The sequence below is a fragment of the Carcharhinus amblyrhynchos genome, chromosome 16 (genome assembly GCF_965287045.1).
Source record: "Carcharhinus amblyrhynchos chromosome 16, sCarAmb.v2.hapA, whole genome shotgun sequence".
In the NCBI taxonomy this organism is placed as follows: domain Eukaryota; kingdom Metazoa; phylum Chordata; class Chondrichthyes; order Carcharhiniformes; family Carcharhinidae; genus Carcharhinus; species Carcharhinus amblyrhynchos.
Genome location: NC_137339.1, coordinates 31,127,506 through 31,142,257, shown reverse-complemented (window position 1 = coordinate 31,142,257; position 14,752 = coordinate 31,127,506). Strand labels below are relative to the sequence as shown.

The 14,752-nt window shown below is 39.7% G+C and overlaps 1 protein-coding gene across 6 annotated transcripts in view; it reads left to right on the top strand.

The window, feature by feature from the left end:
* rtel1 (regulator of telomere elongation helicase 1) overlaps positions 1-14,728 on the top strand; it is a 136,332-nt gene extending 121,604 nt beyond the window's left edge. For 2 of the 6 annotated variants that reach the window (XM_080204952.1, XM_080204954.1), the window contains 5 exons: positions 471-719; positions 4,429-4,629; positions 6,369-6,590; positions 9,873-9,973; positions 14,420-14,728. In XM_080204952.1, the coding sequence (XP_080061078.1) occupies positions 471-719; positions 4,429-4,629; positions 6,369-6,590; positions 9,873-9,973; positions 14,420-14,536 (890 nt within the window). In that variant the 3' untranslated portion in view covers positions 14,537-14,728. Of the gene's footprint in view, positions 1-470; positions 720-4,428; positions 4,630-6,368; positions 6,591-9,872; positions 9,974-10,059; positions 11,691-14,419 lie in introns of those variants that run through there. The other 4 variants (XM_080204953.1, XM_080204956.1, XM_080204955.1 and 1 more) reach the window with 4 other exon arrangements.
* Positions 14,729-14,752: the final 24 nt, after the last annotated feature.

Genomic DNA, 14,752 nt, shown 5'->3' with positions numbered 1-14,752 from the left:
GTTGACTGTGTTATTCAGATGGTTTTGTTTATTTCAGACCTCATTAAAACAGATTCTACTAAATTATTTTGCCCCCAATTTTTGGCTATTTACCTGTTTAGGAGAGGGAGAAATTGCTGTTCTAATGCCTTTACCCGTAATCTTGGCCCAAAAGCCCTAGAGTGCAGGATTTATGGAACTTAACCAAAATAAAGTGAATAAAAATCACTAAGTTGCTTTGTTGTTTGACGTCATTTCATATACAAAATTTCAACATTTTATTTTGTTAAAGTCACGTGAAATGATAAAGTTTACTCCTCTTGGGAAAGCCTAGATCTGAAAAACCTAAGAATTCCAAAGTCGCACCAAGTAAATACACTTAATATTATAGGAAAATTAAGATTTTCCAGAAATCATTTTGTCCAAGTTGCCTGATTTATGCATGCGGTTGAATGTTTGTATTAATGAGTTTTTGTCTACCTTAAATATAGGTGAAATTTGTAATCCTGAACCAACTGTTTCTGTAACTGCATCTTCAAAAACATTAACTGCAGACCAGAAGAAACAGCATTTACTTGTTGCTTATATCAATGACGCAAAGAAGGCTTTGGGACCTAGTAAATACAACAGATTCTCAACGGTCCTTCAGACGTATAAAAAGACGGATAATTATGACAGCATGGTAACAGAAATAGCTGCTCTCTTTACTGAAAGGTCTGAAGACTTTAATTTACTAAGAAGTAAGTATCTAGCTTCTTGATTATACTGTGGTTATGTTTATTTGGTAAATATTTATCTTCAACACAGTTGCCTAGCTTCGAAGAAAGCTAATAGAAAATGACTAATCCCCCGGGCAGTTGACAGAAGTCATCCACGTCATTGGCCCTTCAGTAGAAGTTTGAAATGTTTAAATTTTTTTAAAAAACTGGTGTTAATTTTGCTATGAGATGTAATGGTGTTATTGGAGATGCGGAATCCTGCAAACCAATTCTGTGACATATACCATCGCTCAGTAGTAGTCCAAGATAAAACCTACAGTGGAACAGAATTTGGAAAATTCTTGATGCTGATTGCATGTTCCTCTTTTCTGTGCCAGTTTAATATTAACTATATGTGCTCCTTTAACTTGAATTTGATGTTTGACACTTGTATTGAATGGTCAACTAGGCCAATCGGTCCTTTGCGCCTGCTCCACCGTTCAGTAAGATTCATCTGAGGAGGGGGGTTGGGGGTGGGAGGGTGATTGTCCTATCCTGCTGTGCTGCTTTTGTAACGTAGCAGGCCGGGAGACTCGAGCGGAAGCCGTTTCGCAGGCTCCCCACTGGGTGCCACGGCCTCCACCAATCTCCAGTAGCTGGATTTCATTTGAAACTTCTGCTGAAAAGACCAGGATGATTTACTCCAGGTTTTATGTGAATTCAACACATAGAATTTTTGAGGGAGAATCACTTCTCCCCTCCCCACCCCAACTTGGCCTCAAGTCCATTTTCCTGCCTGACCCCATAACTGACTGCTTTCTAGATTTAAAAAAAAGTGCCCAGATCAACCTTGAATATAAGAAATATGAAATAGGAGTAGGCCACTCTGGCCCCTTGAGTCTGCTCCACCATTCAATAAGATCGTGGCTGATCTTTTCATAGACTCAGCTCCACTTACCTGCTCACTCACCATTACATTTAATTCCTTTACTGTTCAACAACTTATCTATCCTTGCCTTAACATTCAATGAGGTAGCCTCAACTGCTTCACTGGGCAGGGAATTCCACAGATTCACAACTCTTTTGGGTGAAGAAATTCCTCCTCAACTCAATTTTATTTTCGAACTAAGTTCCCCCCCAGCCATCTGTTTCTAGATTCCCCTGTTTCTCCCAAAGTTCCTCTCAGCTTCTGCCCCATCAATTCTTTGTAAAAACTGGTATATTTCAATAAGATCACCCCCCCCCATTCTTCCGAATTCCAGTGAGCGTAGACTCAGCCTGCTCAGCCTTTCTTCCTAAGGCAACACTTCTATCCTAGGAATCAACATAGTGAGTTTCTGAACTCCCTACAATGCAAATATGTCCCTTCTTAAAGAAGGAGACCAAAACTGCTGAGGTGCTCTACATATGGTCTCACTGATGCCCTGTATAGTTGTCGCACTTCTTCCCTACTTTTTTCCTCCATCCTCCTTGCAATAAAGGTTAACATTCCGTTTGCATTTCTAATTACTTGCCGTACCTGCATGTTAACGTTTTGTGATTTGAAGCCATCCAGGAGCCTCAGTGCCGTAGCATTCTGCCGTCTTGATCCACTTAAGTAATATGCTTTCCTATCAAAGTGAACAGCTTTTTAAACTCCAATCTGTTAAACCAAGATGTTTGCTTTTATAAGATTCCACAACAGAACCCCTGCTTTTTGACTCTTCTGATAGCTTCAACCTGGGAAACCTTTGAAGGAACTGGGGGGGGGGCAGTGGTGGTGGTGACCTGCTACTTTCAAGTTTCTGCAAAGACAAATAACGACTCCCGGTTTATATCACAACGCAGAGGTTTCTCAAGTAGCCTCAGTGTGCGAAGTTCAGTCTCTGATCTTAGCTGCATCTTCAATTAATGTAATCATGGTTGAATATGCAAAAACAGAGTTAGTCTGGATATAAAATCTTTGGAGATGCGTTTGCTTTTAATCACATGGTGATTTGTATTGCAGAGTTGCTGGAAGCAATCATGGGTCAGATTTTAGGCAGCTGTTAAACCTGAGCTGACTTTTGATCAGCAACACATTGCATTTATATAAACACCGTGAAGTATTCCACTACAGCTTTGACCTAAATGCTTAGATACACCTACCTAACACAAATCTATCAGTTAGAAACAGTGCAGGGATTAAGGGCAGTGGTTAGCAAACATAGTGAATGTGTTACAGACCAGTAATCCTGAGGCCCTGACAAATAGTCTGGAGCGATTAATTCAAATCTCTCTACAGCAGCTGAGGAATTTAAATTTAATCTGTAATTTTTAAAAAAAGAAGCTGGTGTCAATAACAATGGCCACAAAACTGCTGGGATGATCATCAAAACCTGATGAGAAAATGTTGGAAGTTCTCAGCAGGTCTGGCAGCATCTTAAGAAGAGAAAAGAGCTGACGTTTTGAGTCCAGGTGACCCTTTGTCAAAGTTAAAAGGCATAGAAAGTGGGAGATATTTATACTGCAGGATGAGGGAATGCGAGATGAGTCATAGCCACTAAAACAAGTGGAAAGATTAAGAGATGTGAAGGAGTGTTAGCAGGTTCGGCAGCATCCGTAAGGACACAAAAGCAGAGTTAACAGATTGAGTTCTTTTGTCTCTTCGTCAGTACTGAAGGGAGGCAGAACGTAACTGAGAAATTGCAACGAAATGTAGCAACTTTAAGAACAAAAGACAGCCTGCTTTGGGAGGGTAAGGGGGGAGGGTTTGCATTATCTTGAGGGAGTGCAGCAAAGGTTTACCAGTCTGATTTTAGGGATGGCGGGACTGATGTATGAGGAGAGATTGACTAGGTTGGAATTGTTTTTGCTGGAGTTCAGATGAATAAGGGTGATCTCATAGAGATTTATAAAATTTTAACAGGACTGGACAGGGTAGATGCAGGAAGGATGTTCCTGATGATGGGATGTCCAGAGCTAGGGGGTCACAGCCTGAGGATACAGAGTAAACCATTCAAGACAGAAATGAGGAGACATTTCTTCACCCAAAGAGTGGTGAGCCTGTGGAATTCATTACTGCAGGAAGTAGTTGATGCCAAAACATTGAATGTATTCAAGAAGCAGCTGGATATAGTATTGAGATGAATGGGATCAAAGGTAATGGGGAGAAAGCAGGATTAGGCTATTGAGTTAGATGATCAGTCATAATCATGAATGGCAGAGCAGGCTCGAAGGACCGAATGGCCTCTTGCTGCTCCTATCTTTTTTGTTTCTAAACCGGAGCAACCAGAGCAAACCCATGCAAACATGGGGAGAATGTGCAAACTCCACTCACACAGTGACCTGGGGCCAGAATTGAACCCAGATCCCTGGTGCTGTGAGGCAACTGTGCTAACCACTGCACCATCGTGCAACTTAAATTCCTCGAAGTTGAATTGGGTTTGCCAATAAAAACGGAGGCCATGTCCCGTATAGAGGATGAATTGGGTACCATTAGAGTAGGTGTGGATGAAGAGAAGGGGTGAGTTGAGGAAAGATCTGTAGGAGATTCTGCAGTGCCATCCAAAATGCACGTGCAAATGTACAGGTCAGATTTAGAGAAAATTCTGTTGTCACTTTGTTTTTGTGGTTTTATGAGCTTTATGTGTTGGGAGAGAACTATCTTTGTGCTGCTGAAGAGAATTAGGTGGCCTCTTCAAAGGATCGCAATGCAATTAACTGTTCAAAAAAAGAATTAAACCCTGGCCTGCATGATCAGTGATAATGTTTGCTAATTATATGTTTACAGAATTTTACATATTTGTTAGACCACACCATAAGCAGCAGTTTAACCAGATGTGTAAAGAGCTGACAGGAACAGACTGTAAGCAGTTAATTGAGAAGGAGATGCAACCTGAGAGACGAGGGGAATTTCAGAACAAAATTGAAGAGAAACTCCCTAAATGTACAGTCCTGACTGGAACCCAGTGCACCAGCAATAATGAGACTGGTAAGAATACCCTGGCGTTTTCTTGCCTGTCACAAGATATCTGAGCTCTGTTTATACTTATAAGTGTTGCATTTTCGCTTCAATAATGTTTAATGCTTGGAATACAGGAAATAATCATTTCCACAAATTGGCTTTTTTTTGCTTTTTCAGTTCTCTATCCGTAATACTGGAGTAAATATTAATATTTCAGAAGGAACTTTACTGTAATATTCAGCAGTTTTTTTTAGTGTGAAGATTTTAATTATCTTTTTTCCCCTGATTATTTTATCTTCAACGATGGTGTTGTTCTTCTTCTATCTCCATTCAATTCAATTCTCTAAATCCAATTTCACTTCGTTTTCCATGCGGAAATTAACTGGATGCATTTAAAAAATTCATGTAAATTAGTAATAGAAAATTAGCCTATCACTAAGATCTAACTTTAATTAAAATAGGCATTAAAAACGACTCCAGTGTATTAATGAATTAGCCTGAGAGTCCCACACCAAGTGAATTTCCTCATCCAGGCATCAAACCTCTGTTGACAATTCTTTTAGAGAACTGCATACAAGTTCAGGGACCGATTTAATTTAATTTATTGTGCCCTTTTCAATCACAAATGCAATATTTTCAATTCTATCTTTAAAAGCTTTGTCTTTTTCTTTACCATCCTGGTATTGGAACAAGAACAGCACACCACACCTGCTCTCCCCCACCGACCCCCAAAGAAAAAAATTGGCTATATATTGATACTAATTGGGCTATTTAATGTTCATATCCCAGCAAGTTATAAGTCCTGTCAAACTGGTGACTGCTTTTTCCTATAAACCCATTTGGAACGTGAAATTTAAATTCACTGCATTGTTTTTGATGGTTTCATCGTGACAATCATGAGAAATTTGGGGGAAAATATTTACATAGGTTGAAAACCAATGATGAATTGTAGTTAAATGGTTGCATTTTTTTCTCCTGCCTCAGAATATTTTTTCGCTTAGCTAAATTAAAATTAGCTGAACAGAAAAATATTTGGGAGTTAAAATAAATATTAAATGGGGAAACATGCTTGGGAGAATCAGTGGGAAATCCACAATAACTGAGCTGATTTGGAACTGAGTGGCATTTGGGTCTGATGTGGAGAGGGGGGCTGTATTTTCAAAAGGAAATTAAATCTTTCAATAAGGCTTTATTTAAGCAGCAGTGAACTATCCAATTAACTATGGTTACTAAAGTGTAACTATGCTGTTATATTTTAGTAACCATGCTAATGTTCTTTGAAGACATGTGCCTCCTTCAAAACAAAATAGCAAAAGCGGTTTTATGACAGCAAGAGCTGTGGGGTGAGATTTAGTGGGTCTGTTTGTTGGAGGGGCAAATCCCGGTATGGCTGCTGAATCTCTCAAGAGGGCCATAATGGGATCTGTGCAGGTGAGATCTTGGGTTGAGATCTTCCCCAATCCCTGCCAGTGATGTAATCAGTGTTGACTCCCAGAAAGGATGGTTTTAATTATACTTAAATATTATAAAAAAACTTCAACAAAAATTCCCAACTGGTTTTTGAAAATGCCAAGTCAAGAGGTCCACACTGGCATTTATGCTTCTCTTTGGAAAATCCTGCCCATGATCTGAATTTCCATTAGGTAGCTGCCCATAATGGGTCAGGCCATTCAAATATTTGTTGTGGTATATGTGAACATTCAGACACATATTGTCCATGTGCGATGATGACTGATTTTATTTTTCAACAATTACTAATTTTGTAGCTGAAGGATCTGTTACAACAGAGAGCAAGATTTCAGCATTTTTTCCAAGCGGTGGAAAGTCCTCGAGTGTCTTGGCAGTACCAGGCACCTTGCTTTGTTTGAATGAGAGTACGGTAATAAGCTGCCCCTCTGAAATTCAAGAAATGGGAACGAAAAGCATTCGGCCCCCATCAACAAAGGAACCATTGCTGCCTTTCTCCTCAGATGTGAATTTGAAGTTAGGTAAGTTACATGAATTAATATGTTATTTTAAAGAAAAGGCTTCAGTTAACTAAAACACTTCTCAGAATTAGCCCATGTATAAACCTAAAGTTCCCCACAAATGCCTGTCTCCCCCACCAAAACTCTTACTTTGAATATTATAAAATGCTTTGAGATGTCCAGAGGTTGTGAAAGATACTATATGGATATTTCTTTTAAGCAAAATTTGTTTGTTCACCTTAATGAAACCCAAAGACAAGGTGAGTGTTAAGGAAGGTAGTAGGTATCCAGAAGATAAATGGTAGGATTCAATGGTTTACTGAAAAGTGTGATGTATACAACTTTGGTGAGACTTACTTGTTTCTGACACAAGTACAGTTGATTATTTTTCATACGCTGTGCTGATTTTGATAATTTCAAGTAACAGTCCAATGATACAAAGGCAAAATAATGCTGTGAAATCTCAGCAGGTCTGACAACATCTGTAGAGGGAGAATAGAGCCAATCTTTCAAGTCAGGAAAAATTTCCTTGTTTCATCACGGCTCTGTTTTTTGAGTCTGATAATATAGTCATTTTATGTAGTAGTGGCTTGCGGTAATGGAATGCTGCTACAAGCTTCTTTAATAGAGTAATGGTTTGATGTGGAGAAGTGTTGATTAGTGGATGCAGAATATGGGAGGATGCACCATTACAGACCATGACAGCTTTCAGTCCGTTCAGAAACATTGGATAGTCCCCAAAGCTCCGCCATTTAATTTGCTTCTTAAATATTTGCAGGGTTTTTGTTTCAGTTTGAGGTTAAGGGCACTTATATAGTGGGCATTAATTAGGAGCTCACCCGGTTGGAGGTAATTATATGTAACATATATCTCTGTAAATAAAGGTTTATGAAGGTTTGACTGCAGTTCTAGCCCTCACCAGCTGGTTAGCTGAATTTTAACAAATACTATGCAATCTGGAAGTCTGTGTCATGGATCAATCTTTTCATAGAAACACAACAGAGCAGAAGGAGGCCATTCGACCCATCAAGCCTGCATCAACAACAATCCCACCCCAGGCCCTACCCCCATAATCCCACACATTTATCCTGCTAATCCCTCTAACCTTGATACCCCCAGAACAATATGGGCAATTTAGAATGGCCAGTCAGCCCAACCCGCACATCTCTGGTACACATCTTCCCTCATTGTTTTGAAGGAAGGGTTTCCTGACTCAAGTTTTACTTACGAGGCAGACTAGCTGCCGTTGACATCGTAGAGCAGTGGCACATAGTGGCCACAATTATCATCATAAAAACAAAGTAACATTTAAGAAAAACAGATGTAGGGAAGAGTAAATAACTAAACAGAAGAATTTGCAGGCCTGGCAGCATCTTTGGGGTGGCTCTTTGGAATTTAGTTTAATCTCTCTTGAAAGTCAGCGCCCTCTTAAAATTCACAAAATGTGTGGGCTGCTCTAAGTGTTTCTGTGCCTGAATCTTCTGAAGTGGGCCATGCATCGGTCACCATCTGACTTCGAGGCAACAAGTGAACCAGGCTGAGCAATTAACTCATTAAAAAAAGTCTTGAAGATACGGGACAACTTAAAAAATAAATTGGATACGTGCATGTATATGTCTTTCAGGATTTAAAAATCTGGAGCATTCATTAATTCATTGCAAGGTATTAGTGTTCATAAAATGTAAGAATTTGAAAACTAAGAGAACTGGGAGAAAAGTGAAATCAGTTTCTTATTTCTTGCGGATGAATTGTAATGCAACACATCAATAAAATCAGCTTGTTAAAGAGGGTGGAGAGCTAGTGATTGCTTAATGGGCAGTTTGCTAGATCAGATTTGCTTCTCCTTGTAGTCTGAGCTTTAGTATTCGTAACCAGTACTGGAGTTTGAAGTGTCCCAACATTATCAGATCCAAATACAAATTGAAAAATGGTATTGAATCGTACATTGCAGAAGGAGGCCATTCGTCCCATCGAGCCTGGACGGACAACAATCCCATCGAGATCCTATTCCCGTAACCCCACGCATTTACCCTGCTGATCCCCCTGACATAAAGGAACAATTTAGCATGGCCATTCAACCTAACTCACACATCTTTTACTAGGATGCTACCGGGACTTGATGGATTGAGTTATAAGGAAAGGCTGAATAGACTGGGACTTTTTTCTCTGGAGCGTAGGAGGCTGAGGGTGACGTTATAGAGGCCTATAAAATAATGAGGGGCATGAACAAGGTAGATGGTCAATATCTTTTCCCAAAGGTAGGGGAGTCTAAAACTAGAGGGTGTCGGTTTAAGGCGAGAGGGGAGAGATACAAAAGGGTCCAGAGGGGCAATTATTTCACACAGAGGGTGGTGAGTGTCTGGAACAAGCTGCCAGAGGTAGAAGTAGAGGCAGGTACAATTTTATCTTTTAAAAAACATTTAGATAGTTATATGGGTACGATGGGTGTAGAGGGATATAGGCCAAATGCGGGCAAATGGGATTAGCTTAGGGGTTTCAAAAAAAATAAGGGGGGCATGGACAAGTTGGGCTGTAGGGCCTGTTTCCATGCTGTAAACCTCTATAGGGAGTGGGATAGCTTGATCTTGGGTTTGGACATAGTTCAGCACAACATTGAGGGCCGAAGGGCCTGTAGTGTGTTGTACTGTTCTATGTTTCTGAGGGTGGGAGGAAACCCATGCAGTCACTTGGAGAATGTGCGAACTCCACATCGTCACCCAAGTCGGAATTGAACCCGGGTCCTCGATGCTATGAGACAGCGGTGCTAACCACTATGCCACTGCGCTGCCCTTATTGGCTACTCCTAGTTTCCCTGTTTATCAAAGATTAAGTCTCCTCTGTTTGACCCCAACTTAATTGTGCTCTTCTGTTTTATTTGTTTTTGTGCTTTGTGTTCTGTGTAACGTTGCCATTATGATGCAGTGGTCTGGTTCTCTATTTTCTTTCAAGAGCCACATTAATCAGGCACGTACAGTTAGAGGAAGTGGTCAAAACTTGTCAACTTACACCCATGACCTGTTGACGTATAAAATTTGAATGCAAGTATCAGAATTTGAACCTAAATGTTATCATTTCAATGATCTCTGCCAACAATTACATCACCAGTTCATTGCACTGAAAACAACTTCAGTCTTGATTCAGTAATAACATTCTGGTGGCCAATGTGGCAGCTATGAAAACATACTTCCCCCGCTGCCCCCAGTTGATGTACCGAAACTTGATACCAAACCAATTAATTTTTATGAACAGCTTTTTTTCTCCACAAAGGAAATATTGTAAACTTTGCATCATGTATTCTGCTAGGTTTTCACTGCGTACTTTGCAGGATTGATGCAATAGTGCCATTTAACTGTCATTCCTGTGAATTCACCTGCTGCATGTCTTGCTGGAAGCAGATGTTGAAGGTTAGACACTAGCCTTTTAATTTACATTTTTTTAAATAAAAACAGCTCGCTTAACAATTAAGATGTTGTGCTTTTTATACATTTAGTTTGTTGGATCCCTTTGGAAACCAATAGACTGGGTAGCCAGAGCAGTGACCAAATAACTAAATCTGAGAACATTAACTCTAGGTTGAAAAGGCAGATACTTAGCACAAATGCACTCAAAAGTAAAGATGCTTTATTGTGATTTTATATTTCCAAAACCATCCATCTATTCAATTTCAGTCAGTTAACTGATTATTGCAAAAAGTTATGTCATGTAGATGATCTCAGTTGATCTTGCGTTGATTTAAATGTTTTTTTCTGTCTGCCAACTTGTGCTTTTGTCACTCATATCAAGCTGTCAACCGGTTTCAGGACAATGCTTGTGTTTCTATAATCTAGGAATTAGGAACTGCACAAGAACAGTGTGATGAGGACTGTTGTGTTGTCTGTGATGCTTGGTCCGTTGTGAGGCTGTGACCTCCACCTGTTATCCCATCAAAGCAATGTAACTAATGGAAAATATAATATTGCTGAACGCCATATAGACAGTACACAAAGTTCTTGATAAATAGAAAGACTGAGATTCAAATACAGCAAGTCCTTAAAGTTGTGGTTGCATTCCTGAAAATCACAACTTTAAGTGAAACAGATTTTCTAAAAGCTATAGATTCTGCAGGTTCATTATGAAAAATATATAACCCATAACTCAAAATACTTTACAATGCTGAATTCCTATATTGGTAAATGAATAAACTGTTAAAGTAAAATAAATTTAAAAATAGAAAAGTGATAGGTAGCATTCGACTTGCAGTAAATCCTTGCCCTACTTCCTCAGTCTCCAGCTTACCACCCTCCTGGTCACAGTGGATCCTTCTTCCCACCAGCCCTCCAGTTCATGACCTCTCCTTTCTAATGCACCGTCTTGCTGCTGATCCTCTGACTTGTAACTGATGCATCTTCTCACTGAACCTCCTGTGTACTGCTTGCTGCTTCCGTCTCCTGAATTACATTCTTGTTCAAGATCCAGACCCAGATTTGACCTTGGATCAGAGCTCCAGAAGTTGTGAAAGCTTGGATCCCAAAAGTGCGGAAGTGCTTAGCTGGGGCTGTTCTTGTTTGTGTTTTTTTTTCCTGACCCCTCGCTGTTGAGAAAGGACACAGCTCCATAGCAAGGGTTCAAGAGAGGCATATGGCAAACGGGAGCATTGCTCAAAGACTTCTGCTGTTCGGCACTTTCCAGCACCTTTGGCTTCAAAGTGGACCTGAATGTAGACCTTAAATGAGAATGCAAGTTGTCGAAGGGCAAGCACCAAGTAGAAGGGTCAGAGTACATGAGGAAGCAAGATGGCGAGGCAGGGGCTGGCACAGGAGGGTTGGCCACAAGAAAAATGGTCACGAAGTAGGAGAGTCCACTCCAAAATAGTGCCGATTGGAGTCACAGCCCTACACCAGACCAATGGGAACTTACTTTAAAATAAATCTTGTAACATTAAATGGGGATACAGGTCCCACTCATTGACTATTAAAGTGAAACAACATTTAACAGGCCAAAGTTAAACATGCCTTACTGTATGTAATTTCCATAAAGTGCAAATCATAGAAACCTTACAGCACAGAGAGGCCATTCGGCCCATTGAGTCTGCACCGACCACAATCCCACCCAGGCCCTACACCCATATCCCTATATGTTTTGCCCACTATTCCCTCTAACCTACACATTGCCCCTTGGTGTTCTATGTAAGCATGGCCAATCAACCTAACCCACACATCTTTGGACTGTGGGAGGAAACCGGAGCACCCGTAGGAAACCCAAACAGACACAAGGAGAACGTGCAAACTCCACACAGACAGAGACAGTGACCCAAGCCGGGAATCGAACCCAGGTCCCTGGAGCTGTGAAGCCGCAGTGCTAACCGCTGTGCTACCATGCCACCCTAATGCTGAATTCCTATATTGGTAAATGAATAACTGTTAAACTAAATGTAGGTAGATTTTTAAAAAATCTGTAGCATTCTGAGTTTCAATAGGGAAAACGTGATGAAATTTAAATAAAGCAACGATCAGTTACTAGAGGTTTGAGAACTTTATATAAGAAGGATTAAGGGCATATTATCTGTATAATGTGGATTCACCACAATTACGCAATGGGCACAGTGGTTTGTACTGCTACCTCAGCACCAGGGACTTGGGGTTTAATTCCGTGCTAAGGTCACTATCTGTGTGGAGTTTGCACTTGCTCCCTATGTGTTCATGGATTTCCCCCCACACTCTAAAGATGTGCAGGTTAGGTGGACTGGCCATGCTAAATTATCCCTTAGTGTCAGGGGGATCAGTAGGGTAAATATGTGGGGTTGCAATGATAGGATATGGATGGGATTGTTGTCAGTTCAGGCTTGATGGGTCTAATGACCTGCTTCTACATGTAGGGATCCTATGAAAAGAAGGAATGACAGAAATTAATGAGACAATCTTTACCAGAAGAGAAATGGCCGAGAGGAGATTTAACACATTTGTTTTAAATTATGAAGGATTTTGATGGTATGAATCGAATGAGAGTATTTTCTCTTGTTGTAATGCTGACCGAGGTTGCTTGCCTACGAGTTAGGAGAGTGATTACAACAATTCTGTTTTACGTGGAGGACTGTCAATAGAGGAGGTGGCTCTTAAGCTGGTTCACAGAGATTGAGGCACAGACTGTTGCATTTTTTTTAAGGGAAAGGTGGATATAAAATTCAGACTGGTGGATATAAGACTCTGGAGAAAGAATAAGAGCATGGCATAATGAGTTGCTTTGGCAAATAGCCATCATAGACTCAGTCAGCAAAATGGTTTCCTGTGCTGTAAATTTTTATGATGCAATAGGAATCCAGAATTCAGACAAGATCCTGAAGGCAAAAATAGGTCCATTGTTACCCAAAAATGTTCAGGGGATTCTTCCTCCTGTTGTCAATAAATTACCTCTGAGCAGCTTCCTGTTCAAGATAGTTTCCAGTGCTGTATTTATGAAAGTTGATAGCCTGCTGAGATGCAACACTGATTAATATGTTATACAATTGTTTTCCTCTAAAATTGCCCGCAGCTAACTAATTACAGTGCTATTTTGCCCATATATCCTTATTTAAGAAAGTCCGACATGGAGTTACTCTGAACAACTGGCCAGTCGTCTAGGTACAGAATATTTGTTAGCAACTAATTTGGAATGCATTGTATAAACTAAAATCCACTGTTCCAATCAGAAAGTTCTGTGCAGCAATTCAAATGTCATCACACAATTCTGGGTCAAAAACAATTGGTTAAAATTAAATTCTTACTACAGTTCTCTGACTCTAAGGGTGGCGTGGTTAGCACTGCTGCCTCACAGTGCCAGCGAACCAGGTTCAATTCCTGGCTTGGGCGATTGTCTCTGAGGAGTCTGCACATTCTCCCCATGTCTGCATGGGTTTCCTCCCACAATCCAAAAGCTGTGATGGTTAGGTACATTGTCCATGCTAAATTCTCAATGTACCTGAAGAAGTGCCGGAATGTGGAGCATAGGGAATTTTCACAGTAACTTTATTGCAGTGTTAATGTGAACTCATTTGTGACACTAATAAATAAACTTAAACTAAACTATTGGGATAAAGATATTAAAATGTTCCCATTATACTGTATTTGGAAAAAATTAAACTTGTCAATTGCAACTTGTCATTCATAAATCTATAAAATATAAACATAGGGCTAGGCTATTTAGCCTCTAGTATTTATTCTTCCATTCAGCTGGATCATGGATGATATGTCCCTCAACATTATGTGCTCCATACTCTGAACACCTTTATCTAACAAAAATGTATTAATCCCAGTCTTCAGTTTCAATTATCCTAGTGTCCTTAATCTCTGGAGATGGTAGGCAATCGGTGATAGGGCGGATGAAGCCTTAATACTTTGAGAAAAGGAAATGGGGATACTATTTGAGTTTAAATTGAACAATTCCTGCACTGCTGTAAGGTTTATCCATTGAAACACTGCCGTTTTAAGGGCCTTGATTCAGTAGTCTCTCCTGCAGTTGGAAGGACCAAATCATGTCATAGATTAACTTTGTGAAAACCACATTCATTTGCAAATATATGGACTTGACCCGTGTTTATCAAACTTGTTCCTACCTTCAAAACAGGAAGCTGAGATTAAAAGTAAAATAAAAAGCAAATTAGTAGTAAAGTAAAATGGTTAGTGAGTCTGATGGGAGAATTTAGAAAAATGGTGTTATTTCTATAAGAATAATACTTTAATAAGGCTTTTCGTGCAATTGGGATATATTTTTGTTGGTTCTAATATATTGTGGTTAATTAAAGCTATTATTGTGTGAGTTGAGTGATCAAAATATAAATGTAGGTATTGAAATGCATCTCTATTCCCAAAGATGTCATTGTTCTATCATCATTTCAGAGAAATAAAAAATGCCCACAATGTAAACAGACCACCAACAGAAGATATTTGAGACAACTTTTCTTTGGGACTGATAATCCACAGTTTCTGAACGAAGTGATGAACAATTTCAATTGACCTGTATTCTGTATAACTTATTTGAAGGAAGTGACTCATTTCTTTGGAAAAAAGTGTTTTATGTGGCTCAGTTGTGTTTTTATAGCTATCAAGATACCTGATGGTGCCTTTGTGAATTAATCAAAAACTGGGGGAGATTCAGAATTTTGTAAATGTCTACTTCATTGTGAATAAAAATATATTTTGACAAACCATGTGCTTTATGTAAATAATTTT